This window comes from Carcharodon carcharias, chromosome 6 (genome assembly GCF_017639515.1).
Source record: "Carcharodon carcharias isolate sCarCar2 chromosome 6, sCarCar2.pri, whole genome shotgun sequence".
Taxonomy (NCBI): Eukaryota; Metazoa; Chordata; class Chondrichthyes; order Lamniformes; family Lamnidae; genus Carcharodon; species Carcharodon carcharias.
The window spans coordinates 36,146,916-36,169,095 of NC_054472.1; the positions used below are offsets into that span (position 1 = coordinate 36,146,916).

General features: G+C 41.3%; 1 protein-coding gene across 1 annotated transcript in view; it reads left to right on the forward strand.

The window, feature by feature from the left end:
* Positions 1-27: 27 nt before the first annotated feature.
* Positions 28-22,180, forward strand: part of dcaf13 (ddb1 and cul4 associated factor 13) — a 105,260-nt gene continuing 83,107 nt past the window's right edge. The window contains exons 1-4 of the mRNA XM_041189079.1: positions 28-235; positions 10,114-10,313; positions 14,500-14,607; positions 21,203-21,292. Coding sequence (XP_041045013.1) covers positions 166-235; positions 10,114-10,313; positions 14,500-14,607; positions 21,203-21,292 — 468 coding nt within the window. The 5' untranslated portion in view covers positions 28-165. The remainder of the gene's footprint in view (positions 236-10,113; positions 10,314-14,499; positions 14,608-21,202; positions 21,293-22,180) is intronic.

Below are 22,180 nucleotides of genomic sequence, written 5' to 3' on the forward strand. Positions count from 1 at the left end.
CCGCGCACTCGATCGCACGTTAACGTCAGCACGCAGGCGGCAATCAAGTGACCCCGAGGCCGGGCAGGCGCTCTCATTTGTCTCTACTGACGGAGCGTACGGCCAAATTTAAAACGGAGTGGGTGAGATTTAAATGCCGGTCGTGAGCTCGATGCTGGTTTTATAATGAAAGTTAAAATTCTGTGTCGCAATCCGGACGATTACGTTAGAGAAACGAAAAACGACATCCAGAGAGGTGAGAGGGGGGTGCTGGGAGACCCTGCTTCTCGTTTACAACGACCGGCCTGATGGTGAACATTTACAGCGTTTGTAACCCTGGGCCCAGCTACACAGCGACCATGTGCCGTGTGTATGTGTGAGGGCACTGTAAGGTTTATTATTACAATAAGATAAAAGCAAAATACTGCGGATGCTGGAAACCTGAAACAAAAGCAGAAAATGCTGGAAAAACTCAGCAGGTCTAACAGCATCTGTGGAGAGAAAAACAGAGTTCAAGTTTCGAGTCCATAAGACTCTTCAGAGCTAATGAGAAGTAAAAAATGTGATGAAATGTATACTGTTTAAGGGGGTGGAGCAGGTGAAGCTGGATAGAAGGCCAGCGATAGGTGGGGGCAAAGGAGGTGAATTGCTCCTTAGGAGAGCCAGTATGGACACGATGGGTGAATAGCCGCCTTCTGTGCTGTATCGATTCTATCCTATGACCTTGATCTAAGCATTCAAAAGATTGTGCCAGCTACCTAAAGGAAACATAAATTGTAGGAAAGTTACAAAAATCTTATCAGAAACAGGGTGGTTAAGTATTTGAGCAAGTAAGAGATGATCAGAGAATCAGCATGGATTTGTGAAAGGATCTTCACAGCTTATCCAATCTATCTAGTTAAATTTGCTACGGTCATCTAACATAGGTACATCAATGACTATGTTGTCTCTAAGGACTTCTAAAATGTGTTTGAAGCCCTGTTATCCAGCTGAGTGGGAAGTACCTGCCTGCTTCCATTTTTTTTTTTGTCTCATTGCAGACAGAGAACCACCTGCACTGGTTTCTCTTCTACACTATTACCTCTGGAGTCCCCCAAGGATCTATTCTTAATACCCTTCTATTTCTCATTTACGTGTTGCCCCTCAGAGACATCATTCAAAAACACAGCATGAGCTTTCATGTGAAAACTAATGACACCAAGCTCTGCCTCAGCCCTACCTCTCAACAGTGCTACTGCTGCTAAATTATCAAATTAGTTATCTGATTCAAGTAGTAGATGAGCAGAAATTTTGTCAAATTAAAACATTGGGAATACCAAAGTCATCTCCTTCAGTTCCCCTTACAAGCTCTTTTCCATAACTACGAGCTTCATCCCCCACTCTGCCAACTGTCTGAGGCTGAAACAAACTATTCAGTCTTGGTGTCAGATTGACAGCGAGATGAACTTCCAGCCACATAAGAACTAGGAGTAGGCAATTCAGCCCCTTGAGCCTGCCCTGCCATTCATTACGATCATGGCTGATCTCATTTCAGCCTCAACTCCAATTTCCCACCCTCTCCCCATAGCCTTTCAACCCATTACTAATTAAAAATCTGTCTCTCTATCTCCTTAAATTTATTCAGCATCCCGACATCCACTGCACTCTTGAGGTAGTGAATTCCACAGATTCACGACCCTTTGAGAAAAGTAATTCTTCCTCAAATCTGATTTAAATTTACCATCCCTTAGCCTAAAACCATGGCCTTTCGTTCTAGAATGCTCCAGAAGGGGAAACATCCACTCCACATCTACTTTGTCTATCCCCTTTAGCATCTTATATACCTCAATTAGATCACCTCTCATCCTTCTAAACTCCAGCGCGTATAGGCCTAAACTGCTCAATTTCTCCTCATAAGACAAGCCCCGCATGTCTGGAATCAATCTAGTGAACCCCCTCCACATGTTCAGTGGTTCAATGAAAGTGCAGGAGGGCATACCAGGAGCAGCACCAGGCATACTGAATAATGAGGTGTCAACCTAGTAAAGCTACAACAGAGGACTACTTGCATGGCAAACAGTGGAAGCAGCATGCAATAGGCAGAGCTAACCAACAGATCTGATCTAAGCCCCGTAGCCCTGCCACATCCAGTCGTGAATGGTAGTGGACAATTAACTCATTGGAGGAGGTGACTCCACAAATATCCCCATCCTCAATGATGGGGGAGTATAGGACATCGGCGCAAAAGAGAAGGCTAAAGCATTTGCAAGCCAGAAGTGCCATGTGGATGATCCATCTCGGCCTTCCCTTGAGGTCCCCAGCATCACAGGATGCTAGTCTTCAGCCAATTTGATTCACTCCACATGATATCAAGAAACAACTGAGGGCACTAGATACCACAAAGGTTATGGGCCCTGATAAATTCTGGCAGTAGTACTGAAGACTTGTACTCCAGAACTAGTTGTGCCCCTAGCCAAGCTGATACAGTACAGCTAAAACACTAGCAGCTACCTGGGAATATGGAAAATTGCCCAGGTATGTCCTGTTCACAAAATGGAGGACAAATCAAATCTACCAAATTACCACCGTGTTAGTCAACACTCAATTGTCATGGAAAGTGTCATTGAGGTGCTACCAAGTAGGACTTGCACAACAATAACCTGCTTACTGATGCTCAGTTTGGGTTCTGCTAGGGCCACTCAGCTCCTGACCTCAGTACAGTCTTGGTCCAAACTTGGATAAAGGAGCTGAACTCCAGAGGTTAGATGAGAGTGACTGTCCTGACATCAAGGCAGCATTTGACAGAGTGTGGCATTAAGGAATCCTAACAAAACTGGAGTCAATGGGAATTGGGGAAAAAGCCTGCTCTAATTGGAGTCATACCCAGTACAAAAGAAGATTGATTGTGATTGTTGGAGGTTAACCATCTCAGTCCCAGTGTGTGCCAGCAGGAGTTCCTATGGGTCTGTTCTAGGTCCAATCATCTCCTTCGATTACTTCATTAATGACCACCCCTCCATCATAAGGTCAGAAGCTGGATGTGCGATCAGCAAACAATGTTCAGCACCATTCACGGCTCTTTGGATATTGAAGCAGTCTGTGTCCATCCATGTGCAGCAAGACTTGGACAATATTCAGGTTTGGGCTGATAAGTAGTAAGTAATATTTGTGCCTGGCACTTGTGTGACAATTACCATCTCCAACAAGAGAGAATCCAACCGTCACCCCTTGATGTTCAATGGCATTACCATTGCTGAATCCCCCGCTATCAACATCCTGGGGGGTTGCCATTGACCAGAAACTGAACTGGACCAGCCAGTTCTTGGCTACAAGAGCAGGTCAGAGGCAGTGAATTCTGCAGCAAATATCTCACCCCCTGACTCGCAAAAGCCTGTCCATCATTTACAAGTCAGGAGTGTGATGGAATTGTCCCCACTTTCCTGGATGAGTGCAGCTCCAGCAACACTCAAGAAGCTTGACAACATCCAGGACAAAGCAGCCGCTTAACTACCATCTTAAACATTCACTCCACCACTGAAGCACAATGGCAGCAGTGTGTACCATCTACAACGCTCCTTAGGCAGCACTTTCCAAATCCACGACCACTACGATCTGGAAGGACAAGGGCAGCAGACACACGGCGGCGACACCACCACCTGCAGGTTCTTCTCCAAGCCACTCAACATCCTGACTTGGAACTGTATCGCCTTTCCTTCACAGTTGCTGAGTCAAAATCCTGGAACTCCCCCCTAACAGCACTGTGGGTGCACCTACACCACATGGACTGCAACTGTTTAAGGAATTGATTCATTGCCATGTTCTCCAGGGCAAATAGGATGGGCAGCAAGAGCTGGTCTAGCTAGTGACGCCCAGATGCAGTGGAAAAATTAAGAAAAAAATTGCACTATCAGGTCAGCCTACTTCCATCTGCATTACATCTATCCTCAGCTTATCTGCAATTGAAATCCACACTCATGCTTTTGTTACTTCTAGACTTAAATTTTTGAACACTCTACTGGCCGAACTTTCATCTTTCACCCTCCAGAAGTTTAAGGTCACCCAGCACTCTGCTCTTATCTTAATATGCGGCAAATCCCATTCACCATCACCTCTGTGCCTGTCAAGCAGCACCTCTTTTTAAAATTCTTATCCTTGTTTTAAATCTCTCCTTGGACTCATCCCTCCCTAATCCTGTAGCCTTCTCCAATCTTACAACACTCAAAACCCTGCGCCCTTCCAATTTAGGCCTTTTTGCACATTCCCTATTTTAATTGCTCCTCCATTGACAGTCATACTTTCAGCTGCCTATACTCTAAACTCTGGAATTCCCTCTCTAAACCTATCCATCCCTCTGCCTCCCCCTCTTCGAAGATGCTCCTGAAAACTTACCTGTTTAACCAAGTTTTTGGTCATCTGTCCTTCTCCCTCCTTATGTAGCTCATACGAACTTGGAGTAGGCCACTTAGCTCTTCAAGCCTGCTCCACCATTCAATAAGATCATGGCTGATCTGATTTTACCCTCCTGCCTACCTCTGATAATCTTCCGCCCCTTTGTTAATCAAGAATCTATCTAGCTCTGCCTTTAAAAAAAGACCCTACTTCGACTGTCTTTTGAGGAAGAGAGTTCCAAAGACACTCAACCCGATGAGAGAATTTCTCCTCATCTCTGTCTTAAATGAACGACCCTTATTTTTAAGCCATGACTCCTACCCCTAGATTCTCCCATAAGAGGAAACATCCAATCTGTCAAAACCCCTCAGGATCTTAAAGTTTTCAATCAAGTTGCCTCTCACTCTTCTAAACTCCAGTGGATGCAAACCTAACCTGTCCAACCATTCCTCATAAGACAACCCACTCATTCCTGGTATTAGCCTTGAAAACCTTCTCTACTGCTTCTAACGCATTTACATCTTTCCTTAAATAAGGAGACCAGTACTGTACTCCAGATGTGGTCTCACCAGTGTCCTGTACAACTGAAGCATAACTTCCCTATTTTTGTATTCAATCCCCTCCCAATAAATGATAATATACTATCAGCTTTCCTAACTACTTGCTGTAGCTGCATTCTAGCCTTTTGTGATTCATGCATTAGGACTCTTTTCAGCAATATTCAAGTGCCGTTCGACCAAGTGACTGTTAATGTATCTTTTCTGAGGAACCAAAATACACTCTTTGGGCTTTGTTCTTCCTGCCAAAATGGACAATTTAACTTTTGCCCACATTATACTCCATTTGCCCATTCACTTAACCTATCTGCGCCACTTTGTATCTTCCTTACGTCCTCTTCACAACTTCCTTTCCTACCTATCTTTATGTTGTTAGCAAATTTAACAACTATATCATCTGTCCCTTCATCTATGTCATTTATATAGTTTGTAAAATGTTGAAGTCCCAGCACTGTTCCCTGTGGCGCACCACTCATTGCGTGTCAGATTTTGTTTGACGGCGCTCCTGTAAAGTGCTTTGGAATGTTTAACTGCATTAAAACTATTATATAAATGCAAGTTGTTGTTAAATTGCACAGAGCTTTGATCAAACCCCATCTAGAGTTTTTTTTGGTTCTTCAGGAAAGAAACATTAACAGTACAGAGCTTGAATATTGCTGAAAAGAGACTCATGTTGCCGAAGCTTTTTGCCTCGGATTCATCAGGAAAAACACAAGAACGTCAAATTTCAAACAATCACAACACTTTATTCTACAGAAGAAAAGTGGTGCTGATTGGTTGGCAAGTTGACTTTGATTGGCCGAGGCAAAAGGGACTATAGGCTTCCCATGCTTCTGAGTAATTCAAAGAAGGCGCAAGGTTTCCTTTTTTTTCCTCCAGAGAATGGTTTCCTGTGTATAAGTATGTTGCTTCTAGCAAGTGTAAATGAACCACAGCACAAGCTCAGCTGATCATCATCTTAAATTTGTTATTAGTGCACTCGGGCTTATTCAGCAAGTGCTGCCCAATCACGGAATCGCATCCAACAGTAGACATTTAGTTGGTTTTGCAAGTACATAGTGACTCTGATTCATCTGTACTCTGCCTGTTACAAATAGTAGGAGGAACATGTTATTCGATTTTGATCAGCCAGTTGTTGGGATGTACAGCTTACATACCTGGCATCTCACCGGCACTGAAATTCAGACATGATGTTGCTTGATTGTGTGGTAGACAGAACATCCTTTTGGACTGATGGCAGCAAAGTATTAGTGGAAAATACAATGGGAATTGTTCTAGGGATGAAGGGCTTCAGTTACATGAGTAGATTGGTGAAGATGAGGCTGTTCTCCTTGGAGAAGAGAAGGTTGAGAGGAGACTTGATAGAGCTGTTCAAAATCGTGAGGGATCTAAATAGACCAAAATTGTTCTCATCAGTGAAAAGTGAAAATCAGACTACGCTGATTAAAAAGTGAATGGCAAATTCATGACATGAGGAAAAACTTTTTTTTTACACAGTGGGAGGTTAGAACCTGGAATGCAGTGCCTGAGAATGTGGTGGAGGCAGATTCACTCTTAGCTTTTGAAAGAGAATTGGATAAGCATATGAAGAAAATCAAATTGTGAGGCTATGGGGAAAGGGCAAGGGAGTGGGGCTAGCTAAGTTGCTCTTGCGGAGAGCTGGCATGGTCACAACAAGCTGAAACGCTGCCTCCTGTGCTTATGTTTCCAAGGAGACGACACATTTTTACGTTAGAGCTAGACCATTTAGGAATATGTCAGAAAACACTTCCACGCAAAGGGTACTGGACATCTGGAATTCTCTTACCCTGAAAGTTGTGGATGTTGAGCCAGCTGAAACTCAAGACTGAAATCAACAGATTTTTGGGGGTAAAGGTGTTCAGAGTTATGGAATAAAGTGGATAAATAGAGTTGAGATACAGATCAACCACGAAGTGCCAGCCAAGATTATGCTCAAATCCTGAAATAGGCTTGAACCCATGACCTACTAATTCATAGATGCAAGTGCTTCCACTGAACTAAGGCTGATACATGGGGGTTAGTGGTTTGAAGAGAAAATCAGCCTTACGTTATTATTGTTTTGTAGGATGATGGAGTGATAAATGCTTCTGGCTGAGGAGGGCAAAACCAGCTTAGCGCCAGATTTCCTATGGTTTGTAGATTTCAACTGTGACTTTTACACACTCTGGATGGGTGCTTGCTTCCTAGGTTGCTGAGAGAAATAAGGATGGAAATAAAGGAAGCTTGGCTATTCTCTTCCAATTCTCCTTGAACGTGAAATGGTGCTGGAGGACAAGAGAGCTGAAATTGTTCCACCAATGTTGTAAAAAGGGGGAGAGGGATAACCTGGTTATAACAGGCCTGTCAGCCTGACATAGGTGGAGGGAAATCTTTAAAGACAGCAATCTTGGACAAAATTAACCACCATTTGTAAAAGCATCAGTTAATAAATGACAGCCATTACGAACTTGTTAATGGCGAAGCATGATTGACTAACTGGATTGAGCTCCTTGAAATAACAGAGGTTGTTGAGGATAATGTGATTGATGCATATATGGCCTTTAAAAAGGTGTTTAGTAAAGTGCAAATTGAAGGCCATAGCAGTGGCAGGGTGCATACGAAATAGGCTAAGGAGCAGAAAGCAGTGAACAGTTGTTTCTCAAACTGCGGGAAAGTATGCGGTGATGTCCCCCAGGGTTCAGTATTATTAAGAATGTTGTTCTTCTTGACATTTACACAATACTAATGGACTGGACTTGTATATAGGATGTAATTTCAAAGATTTTGGATGACATAAAACTCAAATGTAGTAAGTAGTGTGGAGGATAATGGCATACTTCAGAAGGCTGTCTGGTGAAATGGGCAGATGTGGCAAAATGATGTTTAATACAGAAAAGTACGAAGTGATGCATTTTGGAAGGAGAATGAAGAGAGGCACTATAAACTAAATTGTACAATTTGAAAGGAGCTGCAGCAGCAGAGAGGCATGATTGCTTTCCTACAGAAATTTCTGAAGGTGGCACAGAAAGCTGAGAAGACTATTTATTTAAAAAGGCACACAGGATATATGCTTTTCTAAATTAAGGCATAAAATACAAAAGCAAGGAAGTTATGCCAAAAGTTTATAAACTACTGATTAGCTGGAATATTCTGTACATTTCTGAGTATCTCACCTTTGGAAGGATATTGAAGCCTCTTTTAGAGAAGATTTACTCGAATAACGGATGAGTGACTTCTGTAATCTGAAGGTGATAGAGCAGTTGGGGTTATTCTCCTTGGAGGAGATTTAATAGAGGCATACAAAATCACAATAGAGTGAATACGGGATACTGTCTCCAGTAGCAGGAGAGTCGGTAATTGGAGGACATCGATTTAAGGCAATTGGCAGTGATGAGAATTTTTTTTGCCATGAGTTGTTACGATCCAAAATGTACAGCCTGAAAGAGTAGTGGAAACAGATTCAGTAGTAACTTTCAAAAAGCAATAGAGTGAATACTTGAAGGGGAGAGAATTGCAGGGCTTTCGGGAAACAGCAGGGGAGTGGGACTAATTGGAGTGCTCCATTGAAGTTGGAGGCATGGAGGACTGAATGTCGTCCTCCAGTGCTGTTAGATTCTGTGATTGTGTGACAAAGATGGGGATTGCAGTGGGGGAACTGCAAGGGTGGAAGCTGGTGAATAATTCTGTGGATAAGAGCATGACATATTTTGGTATGCGTTTTTGTTAAATTTGCTTCATTTGTACCACTGCATAATTCAATTTTCTATCCAGCAAACATCAACTTTTGAATTAAGAATAGATTGTATTTTATCATGGCACGGAAGAAGCTTGGACAATTTAAATGTTTCCAATGCACTATGTTTTCTTTCTCTTAGAAACATAGGAAGGGGAATAGGCCATTCAGCTCCTCGATCCTGTTCTGTCATTTAATTTACTCATGGGATGACCTGCATCTTAACTGCTTTAGTTCTGTAACTTTTAATACCATAGCCTAACAAAAACGTACCAATCTCAGTTTTCAATTGACCTACAGGATCAACAGATTTTTGGGGAGAGAATTCCAGATTTCCATTGCCTTTTGTACTTTCTGATATCATCTTGCTCTCTTTCTTCACCCCCTCCCCCCAAACCAAATCCTTTAATCATCTTAAACAGTTCAGATAGCCCTTAATTGTCTTCTATACTTAAACCCTTTCAGCCCCAGCATTATTCTGGTAATTCTGTGCTGCACCCCTCTGAGGCCAGTGTATCCTCCCTGAGAGGGAGTGTCAAGAGCTGAATGCAGTACTCCAGGTGGAGTCCAACCAGAGTCCTGTACAGCTGTGACATAATTTCCACCCCTTTTTATATTCCAGCCCCATTGAGATAAAGGCCAACAGTCCATTTGAGTTTCTTGTATTATAGTCACTGTTAACTTGATGTACCGTTTCTGTTAGTTTATTGACTAATTCTGGCTCTTTACCCATTACTGAACCTACAATGGCCTGTTCTCTTCTTGGCTTCAAGAAGACTGTCCTGAAGTACACTCAAGAAATTTGCGGCTTTTGGGATACAAGTCCTTCTGCTTCCCCAATCTATCTGAACTCCATGTTTATGTATCCTGCTACTTTATTAACGCTATCTAGAGATCTGTGAAAACTTCCAAAATTTTCTCCCCACTGTGCATAAGTAAATTATTCTGTGGATCCAACCTAGTTCTTCTCTGATGACTAGAATCATCGGATTCATACCCGAAAAGAAATAAATGAATTTGATTAAAAATACTTCAATTATATTATGGAAGGCAAATACTTTATTTTAACAAAGATATTGAGAGAATAATATGGTGGCTGAGAGAATTGTGCATCCCTTAATGACAGACAGCAATTGGAAATCGGGAAATGGCAGACTTACAAAGTAGCCACAGGTATTTAGTATCACAGTGGAGAATGAGGATAAAATACTGAGAAAACTGAAAATAAAGGGAGAAACTTACTAGATTATTGTTTTTAAAAATGGCAGTACTGAAGTACTATTTTCCAGAGATTCTGGAATAGTTTCAAGCCATATTGTCTGTGGGAGAGGAGGTGGCATGATGTTGGAGGGGATTTATTGAAATGCAGTCTAGACTCGTCACTATTACAGGATATGTTTATTAATAGTTAAAGAAATTGCTTGCAAAATAGTTGGCTTTGTCCTAATTTGTTAAATCTCTAATTCCTATGTTCAGTTCCAAGGAATTATGATCCTGCACTGCATCCATTTGAGGTACCTCGGGAATACACTAGAGCACTGAATGCAACCAAGCTAGAACGGGTTTTTGCTAAACCATTTGTAGCATCGCTCGATGGCCACAGGGATGGTGTGCACTGTATGGCCAAACATTTTAAGAGTTTATCCACAATAATCTCTGGGGCTTGCAATGGTGAGGTGAGTGATACATATATCTTTGTGTTGTGTAATTTGTTGTAAAAGGAGGTTGTACTTTCTTTTAAAATAAATAAAGACCAGCTTGGGTTGGTGCCAGTGTAGTGCCTGAATTGTTTGAGAGTATGGATAAATGGATTTGCCATAGCCAGTATCATGATGAAATAAATACCTCCAGTGAGATTGACTGACTGGGAATTATAGATAGCCTAACAAGTGAATATACTTAACAAAAATGACATGGCTAAGGGGAAGGAGTAGTAAAGTGGGGCTAATTGGACAACTTCACAACAACAATGGACCGAATGACCTCCCTTGTGCTGTATGAATCAATTATAGCATTTGTATGTGCTGCAGGAGTGGCTAAATTTTGAGAGCTCAAACCAAAAAGAAGTCCTATCTGCCAAAAAGCCACAATCCCCTTTTCATGTAGATCAAATCCTGGGAGGACAACACCAATATAGGTGTCTACTGTTATTAGCTACATATATTTTAACATAGAGCCCCTAAAGGAGAGGCATCAACTCAGAATCACATGTTAACTATGATGTGCCTCATCTGGCCACTGAGCAGACTTTTTTTAATCTTCCTAATTTTGTTTTCTCGACTTTAAATCTTTTGGTTTCAAATCTCTGATTAAAAAGTAGCAGTTTATTTGATTTCCTCTTATTCTCTGGTTCACCATATCATTTCAAAGTAAAACTCCGTCATACAGCCTTATGAAAATATACTATCTGCACCCTTACCATGCACTTTGCTCAGTGGTACTCCTCTCTGAACTTGGCTTCATTTCAACTGTAGACCAGCCGTTTTCCTGCTTCTTGTAAAATGACAGGTACAGGCAAACAAATCTCTTCTGGCTTGATGCATGATGTAATTCTATGTGTAATTTGTGAGGCATCAGTTTAGCTAATGATGATGAATATAATATAAAGAACCACATTACAGCAAATGTAAAGCAATAAGGCAGGGAGCTAGCAATAGATGTGTATTTTTTTGGATGTTGGACACCCATTCACTTTTTTTTTTATTCATAACTTGTATCTTGCTACTTTGATGGAATTAATTCGTGATACATAAGGAGTGCCACATTAAAAATTTAGATTGGGTAAAAATATGCTCTGATTTAGATCTTTTGCACTTTTAGTCTTTTTCTTAAATGTACATGTTCGCAGTAGAATAGGGAACTGAGCGTGTAGACAGTAATAGGACTTCATAGGCATATATGTAGTCTGGACAACAGGAGGTAAACAGAATAACAGACAAAATATAATTTGTGTTTTCCCCATGCCACCTACTTACTACCCATTGCCTAGTGAAGCTTTCTGTTGCATCAATTCCACAAAGTGAATGTCGTAAAATAGAAATAAAAACAAAGTGTTGGAAAAACTCAACTGGCAGCATCTGTGAAGAGAGAAACAGCATTAACATTTCGAGTCCAATATGACTCCACTTCGGAAACAGACCTAAATAGAGGGATTATATTCCCTGACTCTATTTGTCCAGTGGTTTGTATCTTGATACCTCTTCCTTTTACCATACTGACATATTGATGGCACTTTACCCCATCTCAGGCTATTGACCATACTTTGTGTTTTGTTTATGGCATTCAATCGTGTATGCATGTCCTCTACCCACCCTCCTCCCCCCCCCGCCCCCCCTCCAACCACCCCTCATTCCTGCTTAAAATCAGTATTTTCCTCCTCCTCCCCATCCTCCTGCAGACTATCATCCCCCTTCTCCACTCCACCATTATAGCTTGGAGATGCTGGACATTTCTTCGTGCTACCAGACCTCAGACACTCGGCCCATTATTTCTCAAATTAAACAAAAAATCAATTTTAAAAGCTTATCACTTAAACACAAAGGCATAATTGTTTTGTTGAGACTTAGGAAATATAACCATTTTAATTTCCGCTCAAGAGGGCTAGCTTTTTATCTGAGTAAAAATGCTATTCTCTCTTAACTTACCAGTACCTACTCCCACTTTCATATCCAATGTTATCCACCTTTTCTATTACACCAATCACAATCCTGAAGTGCTCACTGCTTATCCTCCATACTATTTACTTACCTCTTCTCCTTTACTACCCCTGCTGCAACATTCTTTGACCCTGAGGCACTACAGAAAGGAAAATTTGTAATTTCTTTAAAATGTCTATGGAATCTGTAATTGTTTTGAAGAATGTTTGGAAAGACTTAAGAGTTTTCATCAGTTGTAATTTTCTTGAATAGAGTGGATAACTAACAGGAAACAGTGTGTTGGGATAAATGAGTAATCTTCAGGTTAGCAAACCAACTCATGGAGTGCTATAGGGATCAATGCTGGGATCTTAACTATTTACAATCTATATTAATGACATGGTTGAAGGGACAGACTATTGTAGCCAAGTTTGCTGATGATACAAAGAAAGATAGGAAAAAAGCTGTGAGACGAATACAAAGAGCTTGCAAAGGGATATGGATAGGCACAGTGATTGGACAAAAATTTGGCAGAAGGAATATAATGTGGGAAAATGTGAGATTGTCCATTTTGGCAGGAAGAATAGAAAAGCAGTATATTATTTAAATGGAAAGAGACTGCAGAGTGAGAAAGTACAGAGGGATCTGGATCTCCTTGTACATGAATCATAAGTTATGCAGGTACAGCAAATAATTAGGAAGGCAAATGGAATGTTGGTCTTTACTACAAGGGCGATGGAATGTAAAAGTAGTGCAGTCTTGCTATGATTGTTCAAGGCATTGATGAGACCTCACCTGGAGTACTGTGTGCTGTCCTGGTCTCTACTTCAGGAGAGCTATGCTTGTATTGCAAGCAGTTCAGAGAAAGCTGACTCCTGGGTCGAAGGCGTTGTTTTATGAGGAAAGGTTTGGCTTATATTCATTGCATTTTAGAAGAATGAGAGGTGACATAATTGAAACATATAAGATTTTGAGGGGGCTTGATTGGGTAAATGCTTCCTCTCATGGGGGAGTCTAGAATTAGGCGGCACAGATTTAAAAACAAGGGGTTTCCCGTTTGAGACATGGAGATGAAGAGGAATTTCTTCACGGAGGGTTGTTAATCTTTGGAATTTTCTTCCACAGAGAGCAGTGGAGGCTAGATCATTGATTATATTCAAAGCTGTGTTAGACAGATTATTTGATCGTCAAGGGTAATGGGCTTAAGTAGTTAGGGCCACAATCAGATCAGCATGATCTTATCGAATTACAGAGCAGGCCTAGTGGCTGAATGGCCTACTCCTGCTCCAATTTCTTATGATCACTAGAGAACGTTGGAACTGCATTTGGTGCCACATGTCTGCGGGAAAGATGCGAATGCTTGTGGTTTTGTAAGATGCATCTTTATTGTATTTACTATTTAAAGTGAAATTTACCTTTTTTATTTGAAATATCATTTGCCTGTTAACTCATGAGTAGTTTACATTGATTCTGATTTGTGTTAAAGTGAAATCTTGTTAATTCCTTCATTTGGGAGTCATTAAGTAAATTTAATTATTTTAGTTTCCAACTCCCCCATGATTGTAACACCACATATAGTTGCAACAACCTGCTTTAACCCAAAAGCAAAATATTGTGGATGCTGTAAATCTGAAATAAAACACAAAATTCTGAAAATACTCAGCAGGTCTGGCAGCATCTGTGGAGAGCGAAATGTTCCAGGTTATGATCTTTCATTAGAATTGTTCAGCTGATGTGCAACAGATCTGTAAGCCTGATGGTTTTGTTGCAGTTGTATAGTTAGATTCCTTTCCTCATCCTGAATGCAGATTCAAGGGAGGCCAATGTTATAAACACCCTCACGATTCATTGTTATAGCTGCAGCATGCATTATTATCCAGGGCCAAGAGAAACAAGTTTAAATATTTAAATATTTGCCCATGTATAAGCAATGATGCAGATTCTATTCTAATCAGCCCCTTCACCCTTAAAATAAGACTTGATTTTTATAGCACCAGTTCATATCATGACAAATCCAGCTGGAGGTTTTGCCTTCTGTCAAATCATCTAGTTCCCATGCATTCGATATGAATTGAATTGTGATTTTAGCAATCACTGGAGTTTCTGACTGTTTGAAATTCTTAATATATAAAAATGCTGGTACAGGATTTTCATTCTCACTTCAGAAAGCGGTAATTTGTAAATAATATCTTGACATAATTGAATCGCTCATGCCGTTCTTTTGTAGGTAAAAATTTGGAACTTGATGAACCGGCAGTGCATCCGCACTTTACAAGCACATACTGGTTTTGTCAGAGGGCTCTGTTCCAGATTCTGTGGCACGTCGTTCTTCTCAGTAAGTATAACAGTACATCTTCAAGTGTATTTAAAGAGAAATAACTTCGGGTGATGCTTATGACTGTGTTTACTTTGTCAAAAAATGCAGTTTTTAAAAAAATTTGTGACTTGTTTGTTCAGTAGGTATCAGGCAAGTATTAACTGTCATTCTTGACCACTTGATTTAAGCTTGTCTCCTAAATAGACATTTGTGAGAACCAAATTGGGTTTTGATCAAAATTCATATTTATATTATACAAACCATGATGGGCCCAATATTATATTTGCCTCCCACAAACCCCGCCTCCCTCAATAATAATGACTTTCTTTTATTCATTCATGGGATGTGGGCATTGCTGGCTAAGCCAGCATTTATTGCCCATCCCAAATTGCACTTGAGAAGGTAGTGATGAGCTGCCTTCTTGAACTGCTGCAATCCATGTGGTGTAGGTACATGCACAGTGCTGTTAGGGAGAGAGTTCCAGGATTTTGACCTCACAGCAATAAAGGAATGGTGATGTAATTTCAGGATGGTGAGTACCTTGCAGGTGGTGGTGTTCCCATGTGTTTGCTGATAGCAGTCATGGGTTTGGAATGCGCTGTCTTGAGAGCCTTGGTGAGTTCCTGCAGTGCCTCTTGTAGATGGCACACTCTGCTGCCGTTTTGTGTCAGTGGTGGAGGGAATAAATGTTTGTGGATGGGGTGCCAATAAAGCAGGCTGCTTTGTCCAGGATAATGTCAAGCTTTGAGTGTTGTTGAAGCTGCACTCATCGAGGCATGTAGGGAGTATTCCATCATACGGACTTGTGCCTTGTAGATGGTGGACAGACCTTGGGGATTCAAGAAGTGAGCTACTTACCACAGGATTCCTAGCCTCTGACGTGCTCTTGTAGCTGCAGTGTTTATATGGCTACTCCAGTTCAATTTCTAGTCAATGGTCACCCCCAGGATGTTGTTGATGGGAGATTCAGTGATGGTAATGCCAGTGAGTGTCAAGGGGTGATGGTTAGATTCTCTCTTGTTGGAGATGGTCACTGCCTGGTACTTGTGTGGCACGAATGTTACTTGCCACTTATCAGCTCAAACCTGAATGTCGTCCATGTCTTGCTGCATATGGGCACAGATTGCTACAGTATCTGAGGAGTCACGAATAGTGCTGAACATTGTGCAATCATCAGTGAGCATCCCCATTTCTGACCTTATGATGGAAGGAAGGTCATTAATGAAACAGCTGCAGATGATTGAGCCTAGGACACTAACCTGAGTTACTTCTGCAGTGATGTCCTGGAACTGAAATGATTGACCTCCAACAGCCAGAACAATCTTTCTTTGTGGTAGGTATGCCTGCAACCAGCAGAGAGTTTTCCCCCTGATTCCCATTGACTCTAGTTTTGCTAGGGTTCCTTGATTTCACGTTCAGTCAGATGATGCCTGGATGTCAAGGACAGTCACTCTCTCACCTCACCTTTGGAGTTTAGCTGTTTTGTCCATCATTGAATCAAGGCTGTAATGAGGTCAGGAGTTGAGCGACCCTGGCAGAACCCAAACTGAGTGAGCAGGCTATTACTAAGCAAGTGTCACTTGATGACACTGTTGATGACTCCTTCCATCATTTTACTGATAATCAAAAGTAGACTGATGGGGTGGTAGTTGTGTTAAATTTGTCCTGGTTTTTGTGACAGCACATACATGGGCAATTTTCCACATTGCTGGGTAGATGCCAGTGTTGTAGCTGTACTGGAGCAGCTTAGCTGGACTACATGTCTTCCGTACTATTTCCAGAATATTGTCAGGGCCCATGGCCTTTGCCGTATCCAGTGCCTTCAGCCATTTCTTGATATCACGTGGAGTGAATCGAATTTGCTGAAGACTGGCATCTGTGATGCTGGTGTCCTCCAGAGGAGTTTGAGATGGATCATCCACTTGGCGCGTCTGGCTGAAGATGGCTGCAAAAGCTTCAGCCTTATCTTTTGTACTGATGTGCTGGGCTCCTCCATCATTGAGGATGGGGATATTTGTGGAGCCTTCTCCTCCAGTGAGTTGATTAATTGTCCACCATCATTCATGACTGGAAATGGCAGGATTGCAGAGCTTAGATCTGATACATTGGTTTTGGAATCAATTAACCCGGTCTATCACTTGCTGCTTATGCTCTTTGGCATGCTGGTCGTCCTGTGTTGTAGCTCCACCAGGGTGACACCTCATTTTTAGGTATGCCTGGTGTTGCTCTTGGCACTCAGACTCATAGACAGTTGCAACACAGAAGGAGGCCATTCAACTCATTGTGTCCGAGCCAGTCAACAAAGATCTGACTACACTAATCCCATTTTCCAGCACTTGCCCCATAACCCTGGAGGTTATGGCAACGCAAGAGAATATCTAAATATTTCCTAAATGTTACGAGAGTTTCTGACTCAACTACACTTTCAGGTAGTGAGTTCCAGATTCCCACCCCCTTTGACTGAAAAAATTTCTCCTCAACTCCCCTCTCGGCCTTTTAGCTCTTATCTTAATATGCCCCCTGGTTATTGACCCCACTACTAATGGAAAAAGTGCCTTCCTATCTATACCCCTCATAATCTTATGCACCTCTAGCAGGTCCCCTCTCAACCATCGCTGTTCCAAGGAAAACAACCCCAGCCTATCCAATCTTTCCTCATAACTCAGACCCTCCAGCCCAGGCAGCATTCTGTTAAATCTTCTCTGCACCCTTTCCAGTGCAATCACATCCTTCCTATAATGTGGTGACCAGAACTGCATGCAGTACTCCGGTTTGGCCTAATCAGCATTTTATATAGTTCCAGTATAACCTTCCTGCCCTTGCGTTTATTAGCTGAGGCATAGAATACAAGTATCCCATATGCAGCCTTAACCACCTTATCTACCTGTCCTGCTATCTTCGTGGATCTTTGGATATGCACACCGCACAGTTAGGCCCTCCTGCACCCTTCATTGAACCAGGGTTGATCCCCTAGCTTGGTGGTAATGGTAGAGTGGAGATATGCCAGGCCATGAGGTTATGGATTGTGGTTGAGCACAATTCTGCTGCTGCTGATCACCCACTGCCCCTCATGGTTGCCCAGTCTTAAGTTGCTAAATCTGTTCAAATCTATCCCATTTAGCACGGTGGTATCAGGTCAAGATATCCATACATTAATTCTTCTATTTCTGCACTAATATTATTGTGATGCATTTGTACATTTCTTCTACTTCATTTTCTCCTTGCAAAATTTTAGTAAGTGTCAACTCCGTTATTTAGATCCAGAATTATAAAAGGGCTTAAAGAGTTACATGCTGAGGAGAGATGTATGAACTTGACTAATTTCCTAACTTTAGAAGGTTAAGAATTGATTTAACCGAGATGGTTAAAAAGCTAAAGGGACTTGTTGTGGTAGATGCAAAGAAATTGTTTCATCTGGGGAATGTATCCTGAACAGTGGGGGCATTATCTTAAAATTGGAGCTAGGTCATTTAGGAGTGAAATCAGAAAGCACTTTTTTCACACAAAACGTTGTGGAAATCAAGAACTCTCCTTTAAAAAAGCTGAGATGCTAGGTCACATCAAATATGTCTGAATTTATAAATATTTGAATAAGAGCCTCCTGGAAAATGGAGCAAAAGTGGGTAAGTGTGGGTGAGGTACATTTCAGCCAATGTATAATTGAATTCTGGAATAGGATTGAAGGGCCAAATGGTCTACTTTTATGTCTATGTTTAATAGATTAATACTCCATAGTCAAGACAAAGGATTCATATACTGCAGTCTGCAAGATTTTAATACATTTTTATGTTTTGTTTTATAAAATGAATGGGCATTACTGACCAGTTCTCATAACAGCATGCAGTTATATATAACTTGTTAAGTCGTGAACCTCCCAACCAACTTCACTGGTTTGTTAGCAGACAAAATTTACATTAAACTGAAACTTTTCTCATATTTCTATCAAAAGCTCAATCAAAGAGGTAAGTTTTAAGGAGCTACTTAAAGGAAGATGGAGAGTGAGAGAGCGAGAGGGGTAGAGGTTTAGGGAGGGAGTTCCAGAGCATAGGGCCGAAGCAGCTGAAGGTAGCCTGCCAATGGCAGAGTGAAGAAAATTGGAGATGAACAAGATGCCAGAATTAGAAGAGTGCAGAGTTTTCGGAGGGCTATAAGGCTAAAGGATGTTAGAGACTATGGGGTAAGGAGATCAAGGGCATGGAGGGATTTGAAAACAACAATGAGAATTTCAAAATCTAAATATTGCCAGACTAAGTGGTGATGGCAGGTCAGTGAACACAGGGATGATAGCTGGGCAGGCAATTTTTGCACTTGTCAGGAAAATCTTCCAAATATTTAGTTGGAAGAAATTCCTGTTCATCCGGTATTGGATGTCGAACAAGCAGTGTGACAAATCAGTGACAGTGGAGAGAGGTGGATACGAGCAGCAGAGTTTTGAGTAAGCGCAAATTTACTGATGGTGGTAGTAGATGTGAAGCCGTCTGAGAGGCGGCACTAGAATAGTCAAGATCTCTAGGTAAGAAAGCTTGAATGAAGGTTTCAGCAGCGGATAGACTGAAAAGAGGAGCACATGGAACATGTTGCAGAAGTAAGAGATCTTAGCAATAGAGAAAGGATGGGGTCAAAATCTTATCTTAGGGTCAGATAGGACCCTAAGGTTGCAAACAATCTGGTTTAAATTAGCCAAGTAGCAAAATTTGAGTTGGTGGCTAGTGAGTGGAGTTCGTGGTAAGGACGAATGACAGTGACTTCCAGCTTCCCAGTGTTTAATTGAAGGAAATATATGATTATCTAATACTGGATGTCAGACAAGCGGCGTGACAAATCAGAGGCAGCGGAGTAGTTGAGAGAGATCATCTGACCTGTGTGTTTTCAAGGTGCATGTAAAACCTGACTGTTTTCAAATTATGTTGCTGTGGGATAGCACGTAGATTAAAAATAGGATGAGGCCAATGATAGATTCTTGGGGAATTCCAGAGGTAGTGATATGGGAACTGGAGAAAGCCATTGCAAGAGACTCTCTGACCATGCCTAGATTATTGGGAAACCATGTTTAAAGTTTATAAAAATGCCTATATGCTTTCAAAAAGCATGCCATTTTTATTCATTCATGGGATGTGGGTATTTTTAGTAAGCTCAGCATTTATTGCGGATCCCAAATTGTCCTGGAAGTCTGGAGATTAGTTACTTGCTACAGAATATCTAACCTGCTTTTGAAGCCACAGTATTTATGACTAGCTCAGTTAAGTTTTTGGCTACTTCACTGCGAATGGAATTGAACACTGCAATCGTCAACGAACATCCCCACTTCTGGCCTTATCTTGCAGGAAAGGTCACTGAAGCAGCTAAAGATGGTTGGGCCAAGGACATGTCATGGCAGAATTTCCTCAGTGCTGTTTGAAGACTGAGATGATTAGCCTCCAACAACCACAGCCTCCTTCCTTTGTGCTAGATATCACTCCAGCCAATGGAGAGCTTTTGCCCAGATTCCTAATGACTTCAATTTTACTTGGTCAACTTGATGTCACCTGTAATTCAGCTTCTACCCATGTTGGGGAGTGGCAAGGGGGCATGAGGTTAGCTCAATCGGCTAGACATCTAGCATATGGATCAGATTAACACCAACAGTATGGGGTTTAATCCCTGTTCAGTTTGAGGTAGACTTGGGGGTCTGCCTCCTTATTGATCCTGTAGCAAGAAAAAAAACATGGCATTTTGCCATGGTTTGGCAAATAATCACCGAGGACAGAGCTCAAGAGGAAGATCCATGTTTGGGCCAAAGTTGTAATGAGATCTGGAGCTGTGTGGTCCTGGTGTAACCCAAACTGAGCATCGGTGAGCATGTTTCTGAGCAAGCACCACTTGGTAGCACATCAGTGATGCCTTCCTTCACTTTGTTGCTGATTGAGAGTAGATTGAAGGCAGGTAATTGTTTGGATTGGATGTGCCATGCTTTTTGTGGACTGGGCAATTTTCCACTGTGAATAATCAACTATTTCAAAACACTGTACTTTGATATTTCATTACTGAGTCTTAATACTAATGATCAAAACCTAATGATCAAGATTAATAGAATCACTATGTATACTAGATACAGATGGGCAAATGCAGGTTAAGTGAAGATCTAAAGATTTATGTTTTACGAAATCCAAAAAGTATGCTGTGGTATACTATTCTGATTCTATATTATTTGATATTTAACTATGAACATTTAGTATTTATTACTGGTGATTTTTAAGCAAAAATGAAATTCTATGGTGTTTTGTTAATTGACTTTTTGTTGTGAAAGCTTAGCATTCTTGGAAGGGGAGAAATTTCAAACGTTTCTGTCACGGCTTTGAAGATTTATCAGACCTGAATAACTAAAAGGACGGAGATGTTTTTGAGGGAAGTCAAAACTTATTTGTAATCAAATTGTTTATAAATATATATAACACATTTCATAGTTTCTGTTCCTACTGGTATGGTTTTTATCAGTATCATCTGACCCAGGGCTGTTCCAAAAATTGTTAACTTTCTAAATTTGTACTATACTGGTATAGTGATGGTTTTAAAAAAAAAGAATTTACTTTGTTTAACTGCATTAACTTGAACTAGTGATTTTTTTTTTGTAAAGGTTGGTGATGATAAGACCATCAAACAGTGGAAAATGGAAGGTCCTTCATTTGAAGAGCAAGAAGAACCAGTACACACAATACTAGGCAAGGTATGCCACATTTTGTAAAATAATTGAAAAGTGAAAATTGACAGGCAGGAATCAGCAATTTCAGGAAATGAATCTCAGTTGTGCTGGTTGTTTTTTGGCATCCTTACCAATGCGTGTTAGTGAGTAATGAAAGGTCACATCCAGTCACTAGATATTGTAGGAAAGGTTCTCCAAAGAAAAACATTCTAGGGTTCTAAGTTCTTGTGGGGCGGGGTGGGGGGGGGGTTCCCCTTTTTCCTCAGAAACCCTCCCACACTCAAGTTCGTCATACAAGGTCACAACTGTATGGCTTGAACAGAATGACCAGTGAGAAATTTTTTTTGACAATTCACAATTGCTTTATTGAATCACCCACAACCCAACAGTACAAAATCCAACATTTAAAACTACCTAATCTCAGTACCTGACACAAAGTCACCATGACTCGGTTAAAACTTACAAAAACACAGGCAAAACACCACACCCTGTCCTGAAACATTTAAGAAACCCATATCATTAAGATATGGCTGAAACAAAAACAGAAATACCTGGAAAAACTCAGCAGGTCTGGCAGCATCGGTGGCGAAGAGCAAAGTTGACGTTGAGTCCTCATGACCCTTCAACGGAACTAAGTAGAAATAGGAAAGGGGTGAAATATAAGCTGGTTGGAGGGGTGGGGGGGTGTTTGTTGGGACAAGCAAGCAGTGATGGGAAGAGATAACCAGAAGATGTCACAGACAAAAGTACAAAGAGCTGTTGCAACACATCCTATCTCCTCCTATCACTGCTTGCTTGTCCCAACAACCCCCGCCTCCTTCTTACCACCACCCCCCCCCCCCCCAACCTAAACCAGCTTATATTTCACCCCTTTCCTATTTCTACTTAGTTCTGTTGAAGGGTCATGAGGAG